At 41.4% G+C, this 27689-nt stretch overlaps 1 protein-coding gene, 1 long non-coding RNA gene and 1 other non-coding gene across 7 annotated transcripts in view; 1 reads left to right on the top strand and 2 right to left on the bottom strand.

Annotated features, from left to right (window-relative positions):
* Nucleotides 1-10141, top strand: part of PEX1 (peroxisomal biogenesis factor 1) — a 42332-nt gene extending 32191 nt beyond the window's left edge. For 3 of the 5 annotated variants that reach the window (XM_028118200.2, XM_088018498.1, XM_028118192.2), the window contains 9 exons: nucleotides 207-341; nucleotides 3306-3370; nucleotides 4294-4436; nucleotides 4517-4620; nucleotides 5224-5400; nucleotides 6647-6877; nucleotides 7761-7958; nucleotides 8220-8350; nucleotides 9842-10141. In XM_028118200.2, coding sequence (XP_027974001.1) covers nucleotides 207-341; nucleotides 3306-3370; nucleotides 4294-4436; nucleotides 4517-4620; nucleotides 5224-5400; nucleotides 6647-6877; nucleotides 7761-7958; nucleotides 8220-8350; nucleotides 9842-9926 — 1269 coding nt within the window. In that variant the 3' untranslated portion in view covers nucleotides 9927-10141. Of the gene's footprint in view, nucleotides 1-206; nucleotides 342-3305; nucleotides 3371-4293; nucleotides 4437-4516; nucleotides 4621-5223; nucleotides 5401-6646; nucleotides 6878-7760; nucleotides 7993-8219; nucleotides 8351-9841 lie in introns of those variants that run through there. The other 2 variants (XM_028118210.2, XM_028118218.2) reach the window with 2 other exon arrangements.
* Nucleotides 4259-26514, bottom strand: LOC148162502 (uncharacterized). The gene is made up of 2 exons (XR_015766760.1): nucleotides 26438-26514; nucleotides 4259-4443 (listed from the first exon to the last, which is right to left on the bottom strand). It is a non-coding gene; the product is annotated as an uncharacterized LOC148162502 (long non-coding RNA).
* TRNAK-CUU (transfer RNA lysine (anticodon CUU)) lies at nucleotides 22149-22221 on the bottom strand. Its single transcript has one exon. It is a non-coding gene; the product is annotated as a tRNA-Lys (tRNA).
* Nucleotides 26515-27689: the final 1175 nt, after the last annotated feature.

The raw sequence follows: 27689 nt of genomic DNA, 5'->3' as shown, positions 1-27689 counted from the left end.
AAGAATGTATTCCGTGGTCCACTTGGTAAAAAATCGGTGGTAGTTCCTTTGAACTCATATATTGAATAGGAACTTCATTTTTTGTCGTTACACGGTTAGTAAAGGTGGAAGTTACTCCCATCCAAATACTTCTTCCTGTACATTGACTTTGCTGCTTAGTCCTTTTTTTAGACTTGAGCTCTTTGTCATATTTTTGTGTTGTTCAGTACCCAGAACTGTTTGCAAACTTGCCCATACGACAAAGAACAGGAGTACTGTTGTATGGTCCTCCCGGAACAGGAAAAACCTTACTAGCTGGAGTAATCGCACGGGAGAGTGGAATGAATTTCATTAGTGTCAAGGTATGTCTTGCATTTTTACCTTTTCTCTTTTTTTAATGGAGGTAAATTTACATAACAAAGTAGACAATTCAGTGGCATGTAATGCATTCACAATGCTATGTAACCACCACCTCTCTCTTATTTCTTATTTCAAAACTTTTTCACCCCCCCCCCCCCAGCCCGTGGCAGCCACTAATGTGCTATCTAGGGATTTTCCTGTTCTGGACATTTCATGTAAAAGGAATCATGTGTATGTTGTCTTTTTGTGACTGGCTTCCTTGACTTAGAATGTTTTCAAGGTTCATCCAAGTGGTAGCATCCATCAATACTTGTTTTTTTTTTTTTTAAAGATACATTTTTTTTAGATTTTATGTGGGGGAAGGGGCAGAGGGAGAGAGAGAATCTCAAGCAGACTTCATGCTTAGCACAGAGCCCACTGCGGGCTCTATCTCACAATCCTGAGACCATGACCTGAGCCGAGATCGAGTCAGAGGCTTAACTGACTGAGCCACCCAGATGCCCCAGTACTTCAGTTAGTTCTTTTTAAAGCTGAAATGATATTTCATTGTGTGGGTGTCAGGTTTTTCTCCATTCATGATTGTAGATATTTAGGTTATTTCCACCTTTTGGCTCTTATGCATAATGTTGCTGTAAACATTTGTGTACACATTTCTGTGTGGACATGTTTTCATTTCTCTTGAATATATACCTAGGCAGTGTAGCTGCTGGGGCATATAATTCTGTGTGTGACTTACTGAGGCACTGCTGATCTGTTTTTCCCAGTGACTGCATCATTTTATATCCCCACCAGTAACGATGAGTGTACCTATTTCTCTATAACCTTGCCCACACCATTTATATTTCTTGATTGTGGGTTAGTCTCATATTTGGAAAACTAGCAGCAGTGATCCATCTATTAGTTAAAGCTCTGTGGGAGGGGGCACCTGGGTGGCTCAGTCGGTTAAGCATCCAACTCTTGGTCTCAGCTCAGGTCTTGATCTCAGGCTCCTAAGTTCAAGCCGCACACTGGGCTCCACACTGGGCTATGTGGGACGTTGCATCATGAGCCACCTCTCTTTTGTAGGGCTTATGCTGTTTTTACTTAATGTAAATCTTCATGCATTATCAAGTAGAATCATGCATAAATACTCAGATAAAAGAGCAAACTACACCTGAAGGGGGAAGAAAACCTAGAAGACTAGGGGTTGGAGGCCACACTAAGGTGGAAGTCGGGTTTTTTTTTTTTTTAGCTCCGTTCCTTGGTGGCTCTTTCACCCCCGTGTGTGCCACACTGCGCCTGAGTGTCCTCAGAAGGTGCATGTGGGGGTGACAGGACATGCCGGCGGACAGCGTTGGGGAGTGCCTCAGTCTGCCACCGGCATGTTCTTGCAGTCTGAGGTGCCGTGTCTTTGTATGCTGTCAGCAACCCCACAGTAGTGTACCAAAGAGTGATTAGATCTCAAGGGAAAGGAATCGATATATATTGTAGCCTTTTTCAAAGCTGATTAATAATGTGAAAGCCAGTTTAGTAATTCGCAATCAGGTTATGCCTACCCTTTTTGTAATGACACTTTTTTTTTTTTTAATGAGCTGGTTATATGGTTACCAGCTACCCTGGCAGTGATGGAGAAACACTATAACTTAAATTTTCCTCCCTTCTTTTCCTGGATTCTGGAATAACTGTGATTATATATCCTCTTTTGCTTGTCACTAAAATGTAGTTTCACTATTTAAAGGAAAACAATCTTCAGGATTAAAGCTTACACATCTTGTTGTATTTTAGATTGTTCCATTAGGGAGGCCATCTTGTCCCTTTTAGTAAACCTTCAAATAATGGTTTGGGATGAATTCTCAACAGAAAGGTTTCAGTAAAGAAAATTCTGGGTAGGTCAGGGTAGGGCCTGGGAGACATGCCTCAAAGACAAGGGCCTTCACTGACACCAGTATGTTGCCTTGTTCATAATATTTTGCCTTAGTTGTTTCTTGTTCCATCCTCTGTGGTTCTGTATTGACTAGGAAATCTCATTAAATACTAGTATGTCAGTAGATACCTAGCTAGCTGAGTATTAGAAATTCTTTATTGGGATCACATATCCTGATCAGTATTAGGTCTTTTTGAAGTAAGGATTTTTCACTAGAGATCACTTTAGGGCCTATTCAGTTTTGTTTTTAAAGATTTTATTTATTAGAGCAAGTGTGCAAATAGGGGGAGGGGCAGAGGGTGAGGGACAAGCAGCTCCATGTTGAGCACAGAGCCCAACACAGGGCTCAATCCCACCACCCCGAGATCATGACCTGAGCCGAAACCAAGAACTGGACGCTCAACTGACTGAGCCACTCAGGTGCCCCTGGGCCTATTCAGTTTGTAAAAAGATCCCAATTTAAGAAAAGACTGTCCTCATTATTGATTTTGTTAAAAGGAATCGTTTTGAAAGTTTTTCAGTTGACTTTTGGAAAAAATGATCTATTCTTCACCTTCTGGCCAAATAGATTGGTTTCAGGAATTGAAAATGCTGATTAAAATAATTCATATCTCATTACACATTTTTTGGAGTCTCCAAAGATTTGAGATAGATGGAACATTTTCCCTTTTTAAACCATTCATTAGTAAACAGTTATTCAATACTTATGCTGTTTTTGGCACTGGGGTTTCAGTAGTGAACAAAACTGCCTTTTTGGGGCTTATATTCTACTGGTGGAGAGAGACAAACAAGCAGGATCCGGTGGGGTCGGCAGCCAGGCCTTTCTGAGGATGTGGCATTCTGTCAGAGAGCTAAGCCCTGAGACTGTCAGAGGAGGCACAAGATGTAGAACCTGTGGTAGGATATTTATTCCAGCCACATAATGTTTAAGATGGATTTGAGACAGCTGTTTGATCATATTAAGAATTCCCCACGACTGCATTTGGACTAAGCCATAAACAATTATATTTTGTTTTTAAAGAATTTTATTTCAATTCTAACTTAATTGTATTTTACCCAATAGGGGCCAGAGTTACTCAGCAAATACATCGGAGCAAGTGAACAAGCAGTTCGGGATATTTTTATTAGGTTGGTTCCCTATGACTGTTTAAGTAACTGACACTGTGATTTATTAATAAGCTTGAGAACTGTTTCTCCAAATACACTATAACATTTTTGATAACTAAATTTTGAACATTAGTTTTATATTTACAATAGAAATATTCATGAAATGCTGAAAGTAAATCGTTAAGTGGTTATTCAAAGGAATCTCCAAGTAATATGAAGCACTAATTACTCTAGTTTAAGTTGGCCACAGGCAATGTTAATTTATAAAAGAGAGAAACTATTTACTGTGGCATTTGTATAAAATACAGAAGCTAGTATTTAAGAATGAAAGCAAGATTTCAAATTTAAAAACTACTTTGTGTCATTCTAAAATTTCATTATAAAATAGGCATTTAGGAGAATATAATGTCCATATATTTTTTAAGTGAAATGAACTCCTGTATCTCCACCACGCAGTTTAAGCAACAGAACAGTTACAGATAAAGGCAGTCACCACACGGTGGCAAATTTACCAGGAAAATATTAATTTTAAAATTGTGTGTATTCAGTAAGGTAGCTTCAAAATATTTTAGGCAAAAATTGATAGAATTGCAAGGAGAAATGGATAAATCTACCTTCATAGAAGATTTTCATAGGGCTCAGAATATTTAGACAACATACAAAGGTTGATCTAAGCATATGTAGAACATGTACCCAACAACTGGAGAATACAGTCTTTTTAAGCACACCTGGATATTTTTTGAAAACTGGCCCTAGGGCCATACATAGCAACAGTAAGTTTCAAAGACCCAGTTTACTGAAAACAAGGATAATTACATACAGTTTGCCTTAAGAATTTGCTATAAAGACTTAAATACATACATGTACATATAAATATACATACACACACAATTACTTTGCAAACTCTGAAGCCTTATGCAAATATGAAACATTGTTTTTCCCAGAGCGCAGGCGGCCAAGCCCTGCATTCTTTTCTTTGATGAATTTGAATCCATCGCTCCTCGGCGAGGCCATGATAATACAGGCGTTACAGATCGTGTGGTTAACCAGTTGCTGACTCAGTTGGACGGAGTGGAAGGCTTACAGGGTAATAACTGTAAATACAGAAATATCTTATTATAATAATTATTTCACCAGGATTTAAGTAAAGAATATTTTTCCCCTCAGGTGTTTATGTATTGGCTGCTACGAGTCGCCCTGACTTGATTGACCCTGCCCTGCTGAGGCCTGGCCGACTCGATAAATGTGTATACTGTCCTCCTCCTGATCAGGTGACAATTTCCTACTTAGGGTCTAAAGCCCAACACATGCTGCACTCTTGCCTTGTGAACTTTACTTGGGCCTCGTAATAGCAGTCGTCCTTAGAAGAGCAGCTTTAGGCAAGGCTTTAGTCACAGATTCCAGATTAGATGCAAAGCCCAGCCATTGCCCTGCAAGTCCGCAAAGTCTGTGTAGTCTGTCCACACTCCCTGTGTCCAAAGATCACACAGCTCCTGACCCTGGCAAGACTCTAACCAGGTTACAGAGAGGTAAGATGTTAACTCTTCTTAGTGTGTGTTGCCCCGCCTCTGGTCCCCAGATTTAGCAACTAAGGAATATGTCACTTGTAGCTATTACTTTCTTGGCTCATTTGCCGAAATCTAGAAAAGCAGCACTGTGTGAGTAAGAAAGGATTTACACTGAAGGGTTAAGAGTACGGATTTTCATTCATTTTCCTGTCTCTTCTGTTAGGGAAAAAGCTCCAGAGGAGAGAGAATTCAGCTCGTACTGCTTATTAGAGATATAATTTGTAAAAAAAAAAAAAAAAAAAAAAAGTAATACAGGTTAAAATAATATTTAACTTTATTTAAGTCAATTAGTTTTTCTCCCTTCAGGTGTCACGTCTTGAAATTTTAAACATTCTCAGTGACTCTCTACCTCTGGCAGACGATGTGGACCTTCAGCACGTGGCCTCAGTGACCGACTCCTTCACGGGGGCGGATCTGAAAGCTTTACTTTACAACGCGCAGCTAGTGGCCTTACCCGGACAGCTGCTGTCCTCTGGGCTCCCAGTAAGTCACGGCAGGAGAGCCGAGTAAGAGCAGTTCAGTGTCAGCATGTCAACCTTATAAGTGCTGTTTTTTAACAGCTTTAGTAAAACTGTAGAGAAATTTACCTGTAGTCAAATCGTCTGTTGTTGGAATACCAGCTCTGCAGAGAATCTGTAATTATGAAGTGTTCGGTGTCTATTTCTTTAACGTTACCTAACTAGTAAAATGTTGGTGAATGGAAGGATATTACTTCAGCTGGGATATCATGAATTAGATAATATAAACAGAAAAATATTTTTAGTTGTTTTATACTTGAAAAAAAGTATTTTGAAGTTCAAACTGTCCCAGAACTGGCCCATAGGAGCCGCTTGTGGATGGCTTGTGTGGCCTTTTGCTATGTCCTCATCATTCTTCGATCACTGACTTTATTCCTGATGGAGCAAGGTATTCTAGGTTTACCTTACATTTTCTGTACCCAAGACCTAACATCAGTCTTTTCCTCTCAGGATAGTATTTAAATTTTTGCAGCAAGTAATTTGACTTCTGCTACATTATAGACTTTATATTTTCTAGGAAGGGTTTTCCTGGGTACTCCTCCCCGCTACATTTGGTTGGAAATGCTCACAGGGCCTAATGTTCCTAAATCAGATAGTCAAGTTTTTGCTATTTCTTTTGGCAAACCACTGATGTTCTCCACCGTCTTCACTAACAGAAAACGTGTTTATTTATAAAACACTGGACCGATAAAGCACTGCATCGCATGGCTGATCCATCATTTCATAGTTGAAAGATGCATACAAATAAAATGCAGGGGTCTGAATCCCATGTACACATTCTATTTTAATTATTAAAATATTACGTGCCTCAGAACCATAAGAAAACTAGAGCCAGAGTTTGGCTCAGTGCGCATTTCCTGAGTGCAGGTCGTTTTCTTTCTCTCAGTCTCAGGTGCTGTCATCAGGCAGCCGGCTTCGTTTGTCAGAGTCCTAGCAACAGTGGTTCATGCAGTGTTCGTTCAGAAAGCATTCAGTTGGTGCCCGGCCCACAGGCCTGCTGTATCGGGGGGAGGTGGGTAACAGCTCTGCCATTCGCACCCTACAGACCGGTCTGAGGGGTCACAGAGGACACAGGGTGGGCAAGGCCCCTGTTCAAAAACACAGTTTTTGAAAAATGCCTCGTGTACTGGTCTATTAGGATGCTCTCTGTGTTATTTCAGAGTTGTAGATTATTTAGATCTTTACCACTGTTGTCCTTTTGTGTATTTTAGGATGGAAGTTCCAGCTCTGACAGTGACCTGAGTCTGTCTTCAATGGTTTTTCTTAACCACAGCAGCGGCTCTGACGATTCAGCGGGAGATGGGGAATGTGGCTTGGAACAGTCCCTTGTTTCTCTAGAGATGTCCGAAATGCTTCCAGATGAATCAAAATTCAATATGTACCGGCTCTACTTTGGAAGCTCTTATGAATCAGAACTTGGAAACGGAACCTCTTCTGATTTGGTATCTTGGGCGGTCGCCATTGTACAGTTGTGATCCCTAAAGCTGTAGGTTGGTGTAAAACCTAACCAGCCCTGCCTGTGCTTCCAGGCTGGTTCTCCAGTAAAGTAGTCTCGTTTTTCCTTACCCCAACTAGTCATTTCGTCCCTGGTGTAAGGGCTGTGAGGCGGAGCTGGTGGCGTAAGGGAGCCGGAGTGGCCGGGGTGGTGGTGAGCCTTCCGTTTCCTGGGCTTTTACCTCCCTTCGTTAGTGGTTTTAAAACCTCTTTAGCAGCAGATCCATTTTATATTACACTCTGGTATCATTAAGATAGTTGAAGATAATGAGGAATTTGATGTAATGTTGCAACAAGGAAAACGTTTAGATTTCAGAGGGGCAGTATCTTTGCTTTTCTAACTTAAAATAGCATTTAACACCTATCCTCCCCAAATTAACGGTGGTTCACTGCTACTTTATTTAGTTCTATTTTTGGTTTTTGCACAGCTGCTTTATTCAGGTTTTTAATCTAAAAGTGAACCATTTTTATTCCCAAGAATAGTAAGCTGTTGTTCTAGCTCTAGTCTTTGTTCTCTGTTTAACTTCTCTGCAGCTGTTCCAGACCTTATAGTATACGAAAGTTAGAATAAGGCACATTTGGAACCTACCCCGAGGGCAGTAGTGTGGTGGATTTACTACCCAAGCATTAAAAAACCCTTGTGGCAGTTTTCACCCTGTGGTGGTTCAGCAGCATATAGAAGATGAACATATTTTGAACTTGTTTAATTTCAGTTAATCAAATGTAAGCTTGTCCATGTTAAGGTTTTACTACTTCAGATTTTTAATTTGATCCTTGATACATATACCCTTTTCTCCCCCTCTTTTCCTCCCCTTACGCTTAACTATGCAGAGCTCACAGTGCCTGTCTGCACCAAGCTCCATGATGCAGGATTTTTCTGGAGTTCCTGGGAAAGAGCAGTCGTTTTCACGACCTCCCGTGTTGCGAACAGCCTCACAGGAGGGTTACCAAGACCTCACCCAGGAACAAAGAGAACAGCTGCGGGCAGAGATCAGTGTCATCAAAGGCAGATACTGGAGCCACAGTGGAGTATGGCTTATCTCCACCCCCACCCCCGATAATTGTAAAGACTGTAAAAACTGTTCCTTTTTTGATGTGTATTTCGGTCAGTAAATGAGCTCTATTTATAAAGGGACTGAAACACATTGATCAAATGGTTATGTGTATCCTGCTTTGAAACAATTTTTAGTAATCTTATGAGAAAGGGAATGTAGAGTCTCCTGAAAAAATGGGCTGCGGCTTTTCCCATCACAGCCCTATGTTAACCTTGTGTTTTCTTTTTTATTTAAGGAGGATGACTCCCTTCACCAACCAGGACCAGTCAAAACCAGTCTGGCTATTAGCCAGTCGCATTTAATGGCTGCTCTCAGTCACACGAGGCCATCCATTAGTGAGGACGAGTGGAAGAATTTTGCTGAACTGTAAGTACTGGATTCGGGAGTAGAGAAATTACAGGGGACCATTCACTTAAACTTGGAATATGTAAAGGCCCCTTCAAAACAGTAGCTGCATTTGTACACCCCAAAACTTTTGAGTATTGAAGTAAAAAATGAATTATTATCTGGTTCACTTGATACTTGATTTATAATGAACTGATTTAATTTTAAAAGCTTTGTTAAAAGCTCAAATAGTTTGCCAGAACCGTTCCAAAATATATACGTGTTTTGCTTTCTTTTAAATACATTTAAATTTATTCCCTTGTGGACCACGGTTCACACACACACTTGGATTTATAGGCTTCTTGCACTTGGCTCTAGACCCATAGATTGGGGACCATTCTAGGTAAAGGATTTAATAAGTAAGTTACAACTTCTTTCTTGAAAGTTTCATTTTGCAGTACTTGAGACTGGCAGGTGTGGGAACACTTGTGAGGGCAGAAAAAACTTCCCTTCTTGCCTCCTATGTTCTTTGGCTGATCTAATAATTGATGAAAGAAAATAACAAGAGAAAAATAATTTCATACATACAAAGTAGGAAACTCAGGCAATTAAGGTTTAGACACCATCCTGAGCTAAGCAAAGAGACAAGGGCCTGCAGCTTCAAAGGGGAGGGAGGAATTCACAGATGCTTTCCCTGCTCTGCAGTACAAAGAAGTGTGCTCTGGTCAATAGGGAACCTGTACTAGAAAGAGGGCTACCTAAATTTGTCTAGGTAGTTAAGGAAGGTAAAAAGCTTTTCCTGAGTCTGCTGTGTCTTGATTCCCTTCAGCTCAAAATAGTCCCCATGCCAAAGCGGACCATTTTGGGGGGGCATATTCTACTCCCCAAATACATATTATGTATTTATTGTGGAAAAATCAGAAAACAAAGAATAGGAAAACACATTTCCCTTCTTCCCACCCCTCCCAAAGCATATATTCGTAAGTTTTTTTTTTTTCCACTAAGCCACTCTGCACCTAGTGCTATATAGTACAATATTTGGACTTTTAAGTTGCTTCCAGGTTTTCACTATTACACCTATGTGCTAATGAACATCCTTGGAGCTGCAGGTTTGCACATAGCCTCAACTGTTTCACTGAGGCTGAGGTAGAATTGTTACATCACAGGATACTCACATTTTAAAGGCTTACTGCCTTCCAGACACCCTGCACAACGAAGTACGTTGTAACACCGGACATAATCCTCTCTCTCTAAACTTGGCCCATGTACTTGGACAAAAATCTTGTTCAAAAATTTACATCTTTGATTAAAACAGGTTTTTTAATGTCACTGCCATGTCTATTTTCTAACTTGTGTCTTTATCCCCTTTGTTCCTTTTTTGATTGGAATGTTCAACTTTCAAAAATAAAGAACTCTAATTTCTGTTAGATTATATTTTAACAAAAGGGAAATAACTGGGGAAAAAAACTGCAAACAATTCCCTGTCTTTTGTGATTTTAGCATTTACATGTGTTAAATATCTTTTTTTTTAAGGTATGAAAACTTTCAAAATCCAAAGAAGAGAAAAAATCAAAGTGGAACAATGTTTCGACCTGGACAGAAAGTAACTCTAGCATAAAAGATGCTCAGTGATTTTGCTGGCTTGTTCCTATGCTGTAACAGTAAAAATGGTGTCTGTAAAATTCTTTTTAACAAATTAACTTAATCTATAAAATCAGATTGGTAAACCTCTGGTTATGGAATACTTGAAATTAATATGGTAGAACTGGGATATTTAAAACAGAGTCTGTATCTTATTTCCTATAAATCTAAATTAAATCCTTAGTGAAATAATACTGTGCAAATGGCGTAACTTATTTTTTTCCTCATCTGAAGGAAATACATTTCTTAGAATTCACATATTCAGCATCTTCCTTGCATTTGACAAATCTTGGGCTTAGCAACGGTGACCATTTGGAAATGTCCTACGGATCCAGTGAGCTATTCTTTTCTCATAACAGGTAGACTTCACCCACAAATTCAAGTAAATGTAATTATTCCTTCCACTAAAAATGAGATCGCATCTCCCTAATCTATGACATGCAGCTCCCAGGCCAGGCCCTTGAATGCTGTCCATTCCCCCCCTGCTCTAGCATGACATTCTCTGGATGTTCTCTAATCTATGAACTAAACGTAAAGTCAGCCACCATCAACCCAAACCAGATCTAGTAAGGCATTAAGGGAAGACATAAGAGGAGAAGGTTAGGTGACATATAGAAATACATGATAAACACATGAAACAACAAAGTGTACAGGCAGCACCTAGTGCCCATTCAGCAGCTAATCATGAGGCTGTGGCTAGTATTTCTGACTTCTCTCTTCCATTACTTATTCCATGTTCCTTGAGTTCAGCCAGCACCTCGGTGGGATAGTCTAAACTACTTCATTCCTATCTGAGCCATTGGTGGCCGCTTATCACAGAAATCTTCCACGAACTCCTAACTACATTCAGTATTACCACCAAGTCCCATCCATACTCCTCCCGTCCTGTATTGTGTAGCAGCAAGACCGTGTTCACTCAGCCAACATTGTAACGCTCCCCCTGCCTCCCAAACCACTGTGTTCCTCTTGTGTTTTTCCTTTGCTTCCCTCTCAATCAGCAAAGCCCAGAATCACAGGGGATGGAGGCAAAGACTTGGGGTCACTTAGGTAGTAACTGAGAAGTGCTATCCCCCTTACCCCTTAGTTCCCAGATCCTTGCTTCTACTGAGGCCCTGGTCCCTGATTCACAGCATATACTAGATGGACTGTATCTATTGCAACCTCACAAAGAGCCGTCGCCTTAGAAGGCCAGCTGCTTCAGGGTGAGGAGTCCAGTGGATTCCACTTGACGCCCACCACCTTACTCTCCAGGGTGAATTTCATGATCAGAAAGCAAGGGTCCTGGTGGGACAGCATAGTAACATAAAAGCCTATCAGTAAGTCCTTGAAAGATGGTATTGGCAGACGTGTGGAGGACAAAGCAAATCCCAACCCAGAATGTGTCCCTTCCAGGGAGGACAGATCACTGCCTCCTCTATGAAAGAAGAGGGACACACGTTATCAACCTTCCACGAGGCTTGGGCTGGTGTCCCCTGCATGTACACCTACATGGTTGGTCACAGCTGCAGACAAGGGGGCGTCAGGACAGAAGCTGGGTCAGCCTCAGTGTCATACAGATGACACACAGACACCCCCATCCCTGCCACCATGGCCACTTAGTTTATGAGTCTACTAACCAAGCATGGGGGGGGGGGGCAGGAGATGAAAGCTGATAGACATCTGTGGAGAGCTCATCTAGAACTCCTGATGATTAAAAGCACAGAGGACTTTGAATTGAACATTCACCTCGATCATCTATATCCTTACTCTCTGAGTGCATTCTGAGAACTCCGGCCATAGTTTCCCCTGAGCTGCCTCCTGGCCAGTTCTCTGCTCCTGCTCTATAAATCTCTGATCACCTGGTTGTTAGCCACTGACTATGGATTCGCATGGATTTTTATATCAGACATCTCCACCTCCTGGCAAAATGAAAGAGACAGGCTGCTCAAAAAAATCTGCTACCTTGGAGGATTTTCTGTCTCCACTCGTTGTCCGGGCCATCCCCTGAGTAGAGCAGTAACGCCTTCACTTTGACAGGTAGGTCAGGGTGGACCTCTGGGCCTCTAGGAATTAACATTAGTGCAGATCCAGTGTCTCTCATAATCCCCAGAATGTCTGGTTATTTCTCAGGACACCTGGAGAATGGTCTGATGAGTCACTTCAGGTCCTTTGGGGAAGACTTGGAAGAAGCAAGATCCATGGCGAGTACTTATGAAATTATTTCAGGGCTCTTTCCCTAGACACCTGGCTTCTTCCTTCTTTGTCGGACCTAGACCTGAGAACTGGGGGAGGGGCCACAACGATACTGTGATGACTCACATCAGACCTTTGTTTATGAACAGGGAGATTTTTAAATTATAAAAAATCAAGTAGGATCTTTGACCATCTATTTTCGTCTTAAGGACCCCACACTTAGTTGGGCAGCACGGAAGAACCCTGCAGACCGATCCTTGTAACAGATGCACAGTCTGCTGGTTACAGTAGCCACAGCCACAGGCCGGGATCCACTCATCCCCACTGAAATCAGAAAGCCCGTTTCCACTGCAACATCTCCCTATCCGTCAGGGTATACAGACAGACTCCTTCAACAACCATTCCAACACGCTCTCCCTTGCCTTCCTATGCTCCTTGGAAAGTGCAATGACTGAGTCACATGATCTCCATTAAGGCCAGACATGGTACGTGACACAGTTCTAGACAGTAAGCAGAGGTAAGTAAAAGTCCCTGGGGCGGGCGGGCTTCCTGAAATGAGGGCACAGCGTCTGGAGATGCAGCAACCAGCTCACAAACGTAAGGGTGAAAACCACAGGTGACCGATGGCAGAGCAAGACGACAAGGAGCCGGTTTCCCTGATGGCATCACTGAGGTGACACACCAGCCCTGGATGTCCTACACCTAGGTGTTTTTTACACCGGAGACAGATAAACCTCTTGTTTACTACCCTGAGTAGGGTTCCTGTTACAACCAAGATCAATCCTAACAAATACACCAATGTATTTCTTAAGGACTTCTTGAAGGAGTATTTTCAGACACCCCTACTATCTTGAGGGACATGGGTGGTGGTAAGTTGGTGAGTTATACATGATTCATTCACTCAACATGAGGGGGGAAGGGGCAAAGGAAGAGGGGGAGAGAGAATCTGAAGAAGACTCCCCCTCCCCGCTGAGCACAGAGCCTGACACGGGGCTCGATCCCACAACCCTGTGATCACGATCTGAGCTGAAAGCAAGAGTTGGACGCTTAGCTGACTGAGCCACCCAGGTGCTCCTCAAGTGCCTTTTAAAACATGTTTTGCCAGATTCCCCTATTCTGAGCTAGCAAGTCCAACTTCCTCTGCCCACTTATGTTATACAGTTAATTTCAGGATAATCATCCAGCAGATTTGATCTAAAACCTTAGCAGAGCGAACTGCTGTTGCTCTCCTCTTGTACTTGGAAGAAAGAGGAAGGCAGGAAAACAAGAGTGCAAAATCTGGGTCTTGTGCGACTAGGGGAAACCCCAGTGCCATTTAAGAACCCCCACATGCAGTATGGTCCTAAATGGGGGCGGCTGTGGGCATCCCAAAAGACTCTCCCCTAGGGTGCCTCCTAGAGATTGGGCAATTGAAAGAGAAATTAGTATCATATTGCAATGAAATTTGACCTTAATATCAACTACAGACCAAGAGGTCTGGCCTAAGAATGAGTCCTTAAATTCTAACTCTATCTTACAGCTTGATTTGTTTCGTAAACGGGAGGGTAAATGGAAGGAAATACCTTATGTAATGGCCCTTATGGCACTGTATCTAGACCCCAAATTAAAGGAAAATCGTAGAACGTACCCAGCTCATTTTTCAGGATTGGAAAAAAAAATCTTCTGATTAGATGACCCCCCTCCTTGTAGGCCCGCCCCCCAGAAGGAGGGTCCCTGCATCTAATAAGACTTCAAATGCAAATACCAGTTCTGCTGAGCCCCTTTCTGATCCAATGACTCTTCTTCATACTCAGAGGTGCCCCACCTTTATCCACCTTTGTTCCAGGAACCAAGTCCTGCTGTTACTCATGGAGGCACTCATCATTAACACACTGAACCCAAGACCTCTCAATTTCCACTTAGGTTGCAGATGGAGACGGAGGCACCATTTGGGTACATGTGCCATTCTCCACAAATGATTTATCCTCATGTACAGAAAAGTTTGGCCATTTCTCTGAGGACCCAGCCAAATTCTCTGAGGAATTTGCTAGGTTAGCCTTGACCTTCAATTTGACCTGGGGAGATTTACAAATTTTGTTGTCCCATTGTTGCACTGCAGGAGAGAAAGCTAGAATACTGAATGCTGCCTGGCAGTACGCCAATGAGGTAGCAGCCCATAATAAGGGACATGCAATGTATCACACTGGAGGAGAAAGAACCCAGATAGGGACCCCCAATGGAATTACCAAAGGGGTCCAGAAGATCTAGATGAGAGGAATCATGATAACTTACTTAATTGAAGGAATGAGGCGATGTATCATAAAACCAGTTAACTATGACAAGGTGAGGGGCATAACTCAAGGGAAAGATGAAAATCGAGCTCTCTTCCAAGGGAGATTGGTTGAAGCCCTCAGGAAATATACTAATACTGACCCTTATTCTCCAGAGGGACAATCTCTTTTAGTTCTGCATGTTACTGTGCAAGCAGCCCCAGATATCAGGAGGAAATTGCAAAAGGCAACCACAGTGCCTCAGACTTCTGTGAGCCATGGCCTTTGCTGTATTTAATAATAGGGACAGGGCAGTGGCGCCTGGGTGGCTCAGTCGGTTAAGTGTTGGACTTCGGCCCAGGTCATGATGCCAGGGTCCTGGCGTGGAGCCCCACTCTTAGTGGGGAGTCGGCTTGTCCCTCTCCCTCTGCCCCTTCCCCAGCTCATGTGCACGTGCTCTCTCAAATAAATAAAGTCAAAAAAATAGGGACAGGACAGAAGAAGCAGACAAAAATCACTCAGAGCAGGTGGCAGACCCAATTTATAGCAGCTGCCAGGGGCTCTACGCCACCCCAGGGACACCCACTCCAGAGGACTGTGAAGCCAGAGCTTGGTAAAGCCAGGCTAGAGCCAGCACCACCCACCCTGCCGTTCGCAAAGAGCTAGGTCCCAGTCAATGTGCCTTATGCAAGCAAGATGGCCACTGAAAAAAGGACCGTCCCCGCCTCTGAAGGGAGAGGGGGCCAATCCCTAAGGCAGTAGTAGTCGAAAAGGCTGAGGATTGAAGGGGCCTGAGCTCTCCTATGGCTCCTTCTGGACATCTCCAGATACCATTCCAGGAGGCTCGAGTAATCCTTGAGGTGGCCAGTAAGAAGATAGAGGTTTTTTGTTTTTTAAATATATATTTATTTGAGAGAGAGAGACAGGGCGGGGGGTGCAGTGGGAAAGGGAGAGAGAATCCCAAGCAAACTCTCTGCTGAGCACAGAGCCCCACATGGGGCTCAATCCCATGACCCCGAGATTACTATGGGAGCCGAAACCAAGAGTCAGACACTCAACTAACTGTGCCACCGAGGTGCCCCCAAAAGATGGAGTGTTTATTAGACACCGGAGCCACTCACTGTCCCGACCCAGCACAGTGGGCCTCTGTCTCGACAATCTTGTATTCTAACTGGAGTAAATGGGCAGCCACAAGTAAGGCTATTCCCTTCCATTTAACTTGCATACTGGGCTCTCCTTTGCCTTCACATAGTTTCTTCCTGGTGCCTGAATGCCCTGTCCCCCTGATGGGGAGAGACTTGCTTTTGTAAACTTCAAGCTACACTTCATTTGGGAATGTTAGAGCTGAGAGAAGATGAAAAACATGCCATGTTAGCCAGTTTGACTTTACAACTGGGAGGTGAAAATACTATAACTGATAAAATCCCTCCCAACATCCTCACTAATGTAAAGCCCACTGTATGGGAAATAGAAATCCCTACAAGGGCTAAAAACGTCTCTCCCATAACTATCTCCCTCAAGCAAAGTGTACACTAGCCTTGGGAAAGACAGTACCCTGTAAGACTGGAGGCTCAAAACGGCATTTGGATTCTGATTAAGAAGTTCTCAAAATATGGATTATTAATCCTTTGTCAGTCACCCTGCCATATCCCCACGGCAGTAACATTTGAAAGTATCTCTAGTTGGGTTCATCCATCTAGAAAATATTAATAGCAATTACAGCAGGAATTTTTCTTTGCTGTGGATGCTTTGTTGCTGCATGGCCTCCAAATCTAAATATCCTATTCTTAGGATGAGGCCTCATTTGCTTCTCTGAGCCAGACAACTTATACCTAGGAGCCCTTCATTTAATCAGATAGCTCAAGATTTTTATGCCTCCCAAAAGGCATGCTCTACCATTCCTCTCAGCTTGAAGTTCAAGATGAGACCTTTGCTCTTCAACACCCCCTTAAGAGTAAGGAGGATAAAAATCCCACAGTGGGGAGATGAGATAGGAGAGCTGAAGGGACTCTGTCTTAGAAAGGCTCTGTCTCTCCTGTTTTTCTGCTAGACCCCACTTATTAACGTTCCATATTTTGCCTCTGAATAAGCCAAAGAAGCTGTGTTCCTACTTCAAGAGGGAAGCAAGAAAGTTAATCCTCCTCTGAGTTTTGTCCAAGGCCCCAAATACCTGATGACATCTAAGAAGATCCGGATCCCAACCATGTTCCAGGATATTAGCTTCAAACCAACCTCGGCTGACGCCGGCATCAATGCCCCCACCTTTGGTAACTTACGGAGTAACACCTATTGTTCACCTGACATCTGCCTTTAGTCAGACCCTATCCTGATTCCCAGAGGAACATGCACCCTAGACTCCTTTCTAGTATAAACTCCCAACCCCAATGACCTGAGCCGAAGGCAGACACTTAATAACTGAGCCACCCAGGCGCCCCGACAAACTAGATTTTTAAACCAAAGACTGTAATAAGAGATGAATAAGGACACTGTATAAGAAAAAGGTCTATCCAACAAGAAAATCTAACAACTGTAAATATTTATGCCCCTAACTTGGGAGCATCCAATTATATAAACCAACTAATAGGAAAATTAATGAAACAAACTGATAATAATAAAATAATAGTAGGAGACTTTCACACCCCACTCAAAGCAATGGACAGATCATTTAAGCAGAAGATCAACAAGGAAATAAGGGCTTTGAATGACACACTGGACCAGATGGACTTCACAGATATATTCAGAACATCTTTTCCTAAAGCAACAAAATACACATTGTTCTCGGGTGCACATGGAACACTATCCAGAAGACATCACATATTGGGTCACAAATCAGGTCTCAACCAGTACTAAAAGACTGAGATTATTCTCTGCATTTTCAGACCATAATGCTTTAAAACTTAAACTCAATCACAAGAGAAAATTTGGAAGGAAGACAAATATATGGAGGTTAAATAGCATCCTACTAAAGAATGAATGGGTCAACCAGGAAATTAAAGAATTTAAAAAATATATGGGAACAAATGAAAATGAAAACACAACAGTTCAGAACCTTTGGGGTGCAGCAAAGGTGGTCCTCAGAGAGAAGTATATAGCAATACAGCCCTTTCTCAAGAAACAAGAAAAGTCAAATACACAACTTAACCTTACACCTAAAGGAGCTGGAAAAGCATAGCAAATAAAGCCTAAATGCAGCAGGAGAAGAGAAATAATAAAGATTAGAGCAGAAATCAATGACATAGAAATCACAAGAGCAGTAGAACAGATCACCAAAATAGGAGCTGGTTCTTTGAAAGAATTAATAAGAGGGGCGCCTGGGTGGCTCAGTCATTAAGCGACTGCCTTCGGCTGAGGTCATGATCCCAGGGTCCTGGGATCGAGCCCCGCATCAGGCTCCCTGCTCGGCGGGAAGCCTGCTTCTCCCTCTCCCACTCCCCCTGCTTGTGTTCCCTCTCTCACTGTGTCTCTCTCTGTCAAATAAATAAAATCTTAAAAAAAAATTAATAAGATTAATAAACCCCTGGCCAGACTTATCTAAGAGAAAAGAGAAAGGACCCAAATAAATAAAATCATGAATGAAAGAGGAGAGATCACAACCAACACCAAAGAAATACAAACATTATAGGAACATATTATGAGCAAATATATGCCAACAAATTAGGCAATCTGGAAGAAATGGATGCATTCCTAGGGACTATAAACTACCAAAACAACCAGGAAGAAATAGAAAACCTGAACAGACCCATAACCAGCAAGGAAATTGAAGCAGTCATCAAAAATCTCCCAACAAGGGCACCTGGGTGGCTCAGTTGGTTAGGCGACTACCTTCAGCTCAGGTTATGATCCTGGAGTCCCTGGATCGAGTCCCGCATCGGGCTCCCTGCTCAGCGGGGAGTCTGCTTCTCCCTCTGACCCTCCCCACCTCATGTGCTCTCTCTCTCTCATTCTCTCTCTCTCAAATAAATAAAATCTTAAAAAAAAAAAATCTCCCAAGAGTCCAGGGTCAGATGGCTTCTCAGGGAAATTCTACCAAACATTTAAAGAAGAATTAATACCTATTCTTCTGAAGCTGTTTCAAAAAAAAAAAATAGAAATAGAAGGAAAACTTCCAAACTCTTTCTATGAGTCCAGCATCACCTTGATCCCAAAACCAGACAAAGACCCCACCAAAAAGGAGAATTACAGACCAATATCTTGATGAACATGGATGCAAAAATTCTCACCCAAATACTAGCCAATAGGATCCAAGAGTACATTAAAAGGATTATGCATCACGACCAAGTGGGATTATTCCTGGGCTGCAAGGGTGGCTCAACATCCACAAATCAATCAATGTGATACACTACATAAATAAAAGGACAAGAACCATATGATCCTCTCAACAGATGCCAAAAAAGCATTTGACAATGTAAAGCATCCTTTCTTAAAACTCTTCACAGCGTAGGGATGGAGGGAACATACCTCAATATCATAAAAGCCATATATGAAAAGCCTACAGTGAATATCATTCTCAATGGGGAAAAACTGAGAGCTTTTCCCCTAAGGTCAAGAACACAGCAGGGATGTCCACTATCACCCCTGCTGTTCAACATAGTACTAGAAGTCCTAGCCTCAGCAAACAGACAACAAAAAGAAATAAAAGGCATCTGAATTGGCAAAGAAGGCAAAACCTCATTCTTGCCAGATGACATGATAGTCTATGTGGAAAACCCAAAAGACTCCACCCTAAAATTGCTAGAACTCATATAGGAATTCAGCAAAGCTGCAGGATAGAAAATCAATGCACAGAAATCAGTTGCATTTCTTTACACTAACAATGAAACAGAAGAAAGAGAAATTGAGTTGATTCCATTTACAATTGCACCAAAAACCATAAGACACCTAGGAATAAACCTAACCAAAGAGGCAAAGCATCTGTACTCAGAAAACGATAGAACCCTTAATGAAAGAAACTGAGGAAGACACAAAGAAATGGAAAAATATTCCATGCTCATGGATTGAAAGAACAAATACTGTTATAATCTCTATGCTACCCAAAGCAATCTATACATTTACTGCAATACCTATTAAAATACCACCAGCATTTTTCACAGAGCTGGAACAAACAATCCTAAAATTTGTATGGAACCAGAAAAAACACCTTGAATAGCCAAAGGAATGTTGAAAAAGAAAACCAAAGCTGGTGGCATCACAATGCCGGACTTCAAGCTCTATTACGAAGCTGTAATCATCAAGACAGTATGGTACTGGCACAAAAACAGACACATAGGTTAATGGAACAGAATAGAGAACCCAGAAAGGGACACTCAATTCTATGTATGATCAACTAATCATGGACAAAGCAGGAAAGAATATCCAATGGGAAAAGAACAGTCTCTTTAACAAATGGTGTTGGGAAAATTGGACAGTCACAGGCAGAAGAATGAAATGGGACCGCTTCCTTATACCACACACAAAAGTAAGACTCAAAATGGATGAAAAGACCTAAATGTGAGACAGGAACCCACCAAAATCCTAGAGGAGAACACAGGCAGCAACCTCTGTGACCCTGGCCACAGCAACTTCTTGCTAGACACATCTCCAAGAACAAGGGAAACAAAGGCAAATATGAACTACTGGGACTTTATCAAGATAAAAGGCTTTTGCACAGCAGAGGCAACAGTCAACAACACCAAAACACAGCCTACAGAATGGGAGAAGATATTTGCAAATGACATATCAGATAAAGGGCTAGTATCCAAAATCTATAAAGAATTTACCAAACTCAACACCCAAAGAATGAATAATCCAATCAAGAAAAGGGCAGAAGACATGAACAGACATTTCTCCAAAGAAGACATACAAATGGCCAACAGACACATTGAAAAAATGCTCAACTTCACTCATCATCAGGGAGATACAAATCAAAACCATAATGAGATACCACCTCACACCAGTCAGAACGGCTAAAATTAACAACTCAGGAAATGACAGATGTTGGTGAGGATGCAGAGAAAGAGGAACCCTCGTACAGTACAGTGCTGGTGGGAATGCAAGCTGGTGCAGCCATTCTGGAAAACAGTATGGAGGTTCCTCAAAAAGTTGACAATAGAGCTACCCTATGACCCAGCAATTGCACCACCAAGGATTTACCCCAAAGATACAAATGTAGTGATCCAAAAGGGCACCTGCACCCCAAAGTTTATAGCCAAACTATATGGAAAGAGCCCAGCTGTCCATTGACAGATGAATGAAGAAAATGTGGTGTGGGTGTATACGTGTGTGTGTATAAAATTGAATATTAGCCTTCAAAAAGAATGTAATCTTGCCATTTGCAACAATGTGAATGGAACTAGAGGGTATTATACTAAGCGAAATAAGTCAGTCAGAGAAAGACAAATAGATGATTTCACTCATATGTGGAAGAAACAAAACAGAAGAATATAGAGGGAGGGAAGGAAAAATAAAATAAGACGAAATCAGAGAGGGAGACAAACCGTAAGAGATTCTTAATCATAGGAAACAAACGAGGGTTGCTGGAGGGGTGGTGAGTGGGGGGATGGGGTAATTGGGGGATGGGCATTAAGGAGGGCACTTGATGTAATGAGCACTGGGTGTTATACTAATGAATCACTAAACTCAACCTCTGAAACTAATAACACACTATATGTTAATTGATTTTAAATAAATTAAAATTTAAAAAGATCAGCAGTCTGCTCTACTAAGGAAGACCAGGCATGACCAGCAGAATGCATGGAAACTATAGTAAACAAAAAATTCAATTTTGTATTTTTTATTTCAGATATTAAGTGGTGGTCTCATCATCCTTTGTTATTTCCCTAATCAGTATAATAATTCATAACCTGAAATCTAGTCATCTTTTAAGAGTCTGACTGGGAGAACACTGAACATGAGTACCGACTATAAATTTGCAGGTTTTATTTTTAAATCATACCCAGTTGTCACTACACTATCTTGGAAATTCCACAAAGGGCTGGGTTTTTGTGCACATTGTTCACTGCTGTAGATTTAGAACAGTGCCTTGTGCTGGTGATCAGTCAATGATAATAAATATTTGTGAACGAATCATTATTTCTCAACTCAAATTGGGATAATCCTCCTTTGAATAAATAAAGAGGAAAAAGAAAAAACAAAGTCTAATATTTTAGCTCTTTTCTTTTTTGGATTAGAACAGATATGATTGATTGGGAATCAGTTTTGATTATAAAAGCAATGGAAGGGCGCCTGGGTGGCTCAGTTGGTTAAGCGACTGCCTTCGGCTCAGGTCATGATCCTGGAGTCCCGGGATCGAGTCCCACATCGGGCTCCCTGCTCAGCAGGGAGTCTGCTTCTCCCTCTGACCCTCTTCCCTCTCGTGCTCTCTATCTCTCATTCTCTCTCTCTCAAATAAATAAAATCTTAAAAAAAAAAAAAGCAATGGAAAATGGACATCTACAATAGTTTCAGGAGATACTAGCAGCATTGATTCTTAAAATAAATGGGCATTTTACATTCCCATAGTAATTACTCAATGTTCATAAGTATAAAGGAAAAATAAATAAGGAAAAATAAAAATATAAAATGTAAAACAGTCGACAAAGGCCTTATGCCATGGAGTTTACTTATTTCCTAGACAACATGACGTTTTTTGGTAAAACTGATTTAGGACTCAACTCTCAGGAAGTTTCCAAGAGTCAAATCAACTAAAAGCCAAGAAATATTCCAGGGTAACAATTACCGTCAACCATGTATTGACAGAGAAATTTTGCCTAGGGTTCTTTGTTTTAAGTAAGCTCTATCTATGCCCAACATGAGGCTCGAACTCATGACCCAGAGATCAAGAGTCTCACGCTCTACCGACTGAGCCACCCAGGCGCCCCTTGCCTACCATTTTAGGCAGAATATTGAAATGATGCATTTTGGCCCTAGACATTTTTTCTGACCTATTACTCAGATATTTTGTAGGAATTAGTGTCCGTTAAAGGGAATGCTATAGCTTCACAAAAAATGCTGAGATGTAAATCCCTGATGTCCACAATCCAGAGTAATACATTTTACATCTAGATCAGGTCCATATACATTCGAAACTGAAATAATTTACAAAACCAATACCTACTCTTAGTACATGTGATGTTCTCTGATATTTTCTATTCCTTTTTATTCTATTCTATTTCATACAAATAATGCTAGTTTTGACCCATACATCGGTTGAGACTTGCAAATTGAAAAATACTGCCCTAAAAAGGAAAAAAGTACTGGAATATAGAACTGCTTTATATTTTATGATTTTATATATGTATCACACACACAAAACACCACTTTAAACCTATTGCTTTCTTGGCAAAGTACAACCCATCTAAGTAGAAGCATACCCTAGTATTACAAAGGTGTTATAAAATTTACAATTGGTAGAATTTTTTTTTTTTATTAAGTAAACTCTACCCACATTGTGGGGCTCAAACTCATGATACTGAGATCTAGAGTCACATGCTCTACTGACTGAGCCAGCCAGGAACCCCAAATCTTTTTGTCATTGATGCAGATTTATTCAGTAGCACTTGAAAAACTTTCACATTTTCCAGTATATACAGATAAGTGGGTTCATCATTAAATCAATTCCACCGTAAAATTATTTGGATTATCTAATTAGTTCATCTTTCCCAATTTTGAAGGGATTATAGCATTTTAAAAGCATCCCACATGTGGGGCACCTGGGTGGCTCAGTCAGTTAAGCATCCAACTCTGGATTTCGGCTCAGGTCACGATCTCGGGGTCCTGAGAGCCAGCCGCATTGGCTCCACACTCCGTGGGGGAGTCTGCTTGAGATTCTCTCTCTCCCTCTGTTCCATCCCCCCTCCTACATGGGTGCACTCTCTCTCTTTTGCTCTCTCTCTCTCAAATAACTAAATAAACCTTAAAAAAAAAATCCCACATGTAAATTAAGCAGTCTTTAACTTTTTGAGTTGAGGTCTTTTCCCTTCCAAGGAAACTGATAAACCACACAAGTACAGTCAGGTGACAATGTCTGAAGATGGGTCAGTTCAACTGATGAGTAAAACATCATTTAAGTTTACTACAATCTGAGGATAGGGAAATTCTTAACCACATTTCTGAAGATTTAGGTCAGGGCCTCAGCTGGTTGGATACGGATCCAACCTGCACCATGGCATCTGATCACAGCCTCTTCCTGGAAGCTCAGAAACATGTGCAGTGCCAGAAGCTTTGGTTCCAAAAAGGGATGAGCCCCGAGGCCAATGGTGCAGCACAGCACAGGTGGGGTTCTCTGGCACCCAGCCAGCATGTGATGCGGAGGAGGGCCAGAGGTTGTGAGCACGTCCTCCTGTATCTTATATGATCAATGCACATTGATCCAAAGGAGGAGTGGGGAGAAAGTGAGATTGACATTGCAACCCATCAGAAAAAAACCCACAAAGCTAACCCATGGAGAGTAGCACCTATTTTACTTTTTTTTCCCCATGTGTGGGTAATAAGCACAGGGCCAGCCTAACTGGGATGGTCACCAACTGAATTGAATGGCATCCCCAAACATCCGTTCTCTATTTAAAATCCATTCTTTATGTTACACTTAACTAGATGCCTTAAGATGTTAAACAGTAGCATTGTTGAGCATTTACTATGTACCAGACACTGTGCCTAAGCACTTCACGTATATTACATTTGATCTCAACTGCCTGAGAAGGTATGTAACTTGTCCAAGATTATTTCAGTAACCTTGTATTTGACTCTGACTGTTAGGGTCCAAACCCCATGGCCTTACTGTGTTCTACCTTGTTCACTTAGTTCCATTTCTGTGTTTGTCAAGGAGAACATTTTAAGACCAACTTTACATGCAAGATTTCTGAAAACACCAATTCAGTTAAGACAGTACTTTGAGGGGCACCTGGGTGGCTCAGTCGTTGGGTGTCTGCCTTCGGCGCAGGTCATGGTCCCCGGGTCCTAGGATCGAGCCCTGCATCGGGCTCCCTGCTCAGTGGGAAGCCTGCTTCTCCCTCTCCCACTCCCCCTGCTTGTGTTCCCTCTCTCGCTGTGTCTCTCTGTCAAATAAATAAATAAAACCTTTAAAAAAAAGATAGTACTTGGAGAAGTCAGAAATAAATGGAAAGATATTCTATGTTTATGGATTGGAAGGATAGATGTTGTTAAAATGTCTGTATATCCAAAGCGATCTACAGATTCAGTGCAATCCCTATCAAAAGATCAATGGTATTTCAGAGATATAGAACAAAGAATCCTAAAATATTTATGGAACCCTGAATAGCCAAAGTAATCTTGAGAAAGAACAACAAAGCTGGGGGCATCAAGGTCCCTGATTTGAAACTATATTACATAACTATATTAATCAAACAGTATGGTAGTGGCATAAAAATAGACATAAATCAGTGGAACAGAACAGAGAGCCTAGAAATAAACCCACACATATACGGTCAATTTATGACAAAGGAGCCAGGAATATACAATGGGAAAAGGGCAATTAGTTCAATAAATGGTGTCGGGAAAATTGGACAGCCATGTGCAAAAAAAGGACACTCAACTGCTAGTTTATACCATATGCAAAAATTAACTCAAAAATAGATTAAAGACTTGAATATAAGACCTGAAACTGTAAAACTCCTAGAAGAAAACATATACCATGTGAAAATTAATAAAAAGAAACTTCATTCAAAATGGAGTTGGGAGGTCAGAGCTGGAAGCTCTCACACCCTATCACCCATCAATTGCAGATCCCAAAAGGAAGAAACCTACATTTAACTACTACAACTAGAGAAGAAAGATTTTCTCCTTGTCTGGCAACAGCCTAGTCAATGACAGACTGTCACAGCTTAGCGAACGAAAAGCCACTATACTCCCAACTTTCGGTTTATTCCAATAGACTTTTTGTTTGTAACAGTCCCTCCCATTTCCCCTTTCCTCTATACATGAGCTTTCATGTCCTTTTTTCTCCAGACTTGCCTATGGTTTTACCATAGCCTGATTGTTCTGAATTGCAATTCTCTGCTATTCCCGAATAAACCCACTTTTTCTGGTAAAATAACTGACAGTTTTATTTTTAAGGTTGACATCAGTCTTAGCAAAGATTTTTTGGATTTGATCCCAAAACCAAAGGCACCAAAAGCAAAAGTAAACAATGGGACGTTAAACTAAAAAGCTTTAGCACAGCAAAGGAAACCATCAACAAAATTAAAAGACAACTTATACAATAGGAGAAAATATTTGCAAATCGTATATCTGATAAGAGGCTAATGTGCAAAATATACAAAAACTCATACAATAGCAAAAAAAAAAAAAAAAAAAACCCCAAATAATCCAATCTAAAAATGGGCACAGGATCTGAATAGACATTTTTCCATGGAAGAAATACAAATGGCCAACAGGGAGATGAAAATGTGCTCAACATCACTAATCATTAAGGAATTGCAAATCAAAACCATAATGAGATCACCTCACACCTGTTAGAACGGCTATTATCAGAAAAACAAGTACATGTTGAAGAGGATGTGGAGAAAAGGGAACCCTTGTGCACCGTTGGTGGTTATGTAAATGGATGCAGCCATTATGGAAAAGTTTGAGGGTTCCTCAAAAAATTAAAAATAGAACTACCTTATGATCCAACAATTCTACTTCTGGGTATTTATCCATATGGAAACCTAAACGTCCATCAATGGAAAAACGAAAAGTGACATATAATATATCATGGAGTATTATGCAGCCATATAAAGGAAAGAAATCTTGCCACTTGCAACATGGATGGATGTTGAGTACATTAAGCTACATGAAAAAAATCAAAGACCAACTGTATGATCTCACTTATATGCGGAATCTAAACAATCACCATGAGCTCATAACATAGAACAGATTAGTGGTCGTCAGAGGCTGGGTGGGGGGGTGTTAGCAAAATAGGTGAAGAGGGTCAAAAGGTACAAACTTGCAGTTATGAAAGAAATTAAGTCCTGGGGATGTACTTTACAGCATGGTGACTACAGTTAACAATACTATATTGTATATTTGAAAATTGCTGAGAGTGTAAATCTTTAAATTTCTCATCACAGGAGAAAAAAAAAAAAGCACTTACCTTGTAGAGGAGGTCCACCGCAAACCAGATGTCTTGGCCCACTAGGTCTCACTGTGAAAAATCTGGAGTCTTTCACACACCGATTCTGTCTCCAAAAGGATCAGGACAAACTCAGAGCTCAGAACGCAAAACAAGCTAAGCTCAAGAAAAGCAGATTCCAGAGAGCGGCAGGAAAGGCAGTGAGCCAAAAGAGCTCCGTGGGTAACTTCAGCCGCCCCAGAGTCTTCAACTGCTGTTTTTGGGTCCCATTTTGTTGCTAAAACGGTCAAAGGACACAACCAAAACAATTTGGCAACGAGTTTGATGTCCTTACTCTGGGAAAAGAACCCAGAGCTGGGGAAAGAACACCACCCCACAAGCAGCCGAACGCTCTCCTGAGGGATGGTGGGCAAGACGGCATTTTATACCTGGGCGGAAGCAGCAACCCGGAAGCAGGGCATGATTGGCTAGGAGGTCGGTGTTGGCGTTGCCCTGTAGGCTAGCCGTCCGGCTTTCTATGGCAAGTAAAGCAGCTCCCGCTGCGTCGGAGATGGCGCGTGGTGGGTGTGGTGTAGCGCGGATAGCTTTCCCTCCCAGGTGTTAGTCATAGTGCGGCTGACTTAGCTTTAGGTTTGTGATAGGGGTCGGCCTCCATTTTGTGGGTCCTGATATACTAATTAACTTTATCTGGAATCATTGCTAGAAATAAGCCTTTGATTAATCTTCTTGAAATGCCCCCAAACAGGATGCTATCAGATTTTTTTTTCCACTTTGTAGAAATTGGAGCTTTTATCAACTGTATTTTATATACCAAGAAAGAACTAGCCTAAGCAAGTGGTTATTTCTAAGCGGCACATTAGAATCGCCTCCGGAACTTTAAATGTGTTTTCTTGTTTTTTTATTTTTAAATTTTATTAGAGTTTTTGGAAGTTAGTGAGGCCTCACTCTCACTCTCAAGCGACTCTGATTTAATTGGTTGCTTGTGGGATGTTCCTAGCAGTCTTTTTTGTTTTGTTTTTATAGCTGCAGGTATGATTCTAAAGTATTTGTGATTCACTGGCGTAAAGGTGGGGGAGGGCAAAGGAATCTAAGAACATGTGCAAAATCCATATGATTAATGATTGAAATATAAAACAGACATTGTGAACCTGCTAGGTACAAAGCACTGACAAATGCTCATGGAGGAGAATTAATAGAAAATGAATTTCCCTCTGGCACAGAATTATATTTTTGGCCTTTTTAAGGTTCAGAACAGCTTGGACCTGTTAACAAA

The sequence above is a fragment of the Eumetopias jubatus genome, unplaced genomic scaffold (genome assembly GCF_037043125.1).
Source record: "Eumetopias jubatus isolate StellerSeaLion01/CBP00866 unplaced genomic scaffold, mEumJub1_p1.0 scaffold_14, whole genome shotgun sequence".
In the NCBI taxonomy this organism is placed as follows: Eukaryota; Metazoa; Chordata; class Mammalia; order Carnivora; family Otariidae; genus Eumetopias; species Eumetopias jubatus.
Note: the sequence above shows the minus strand (reverse complement) of the source record. Positions and strands in the feature narration are given on the sequence as shown.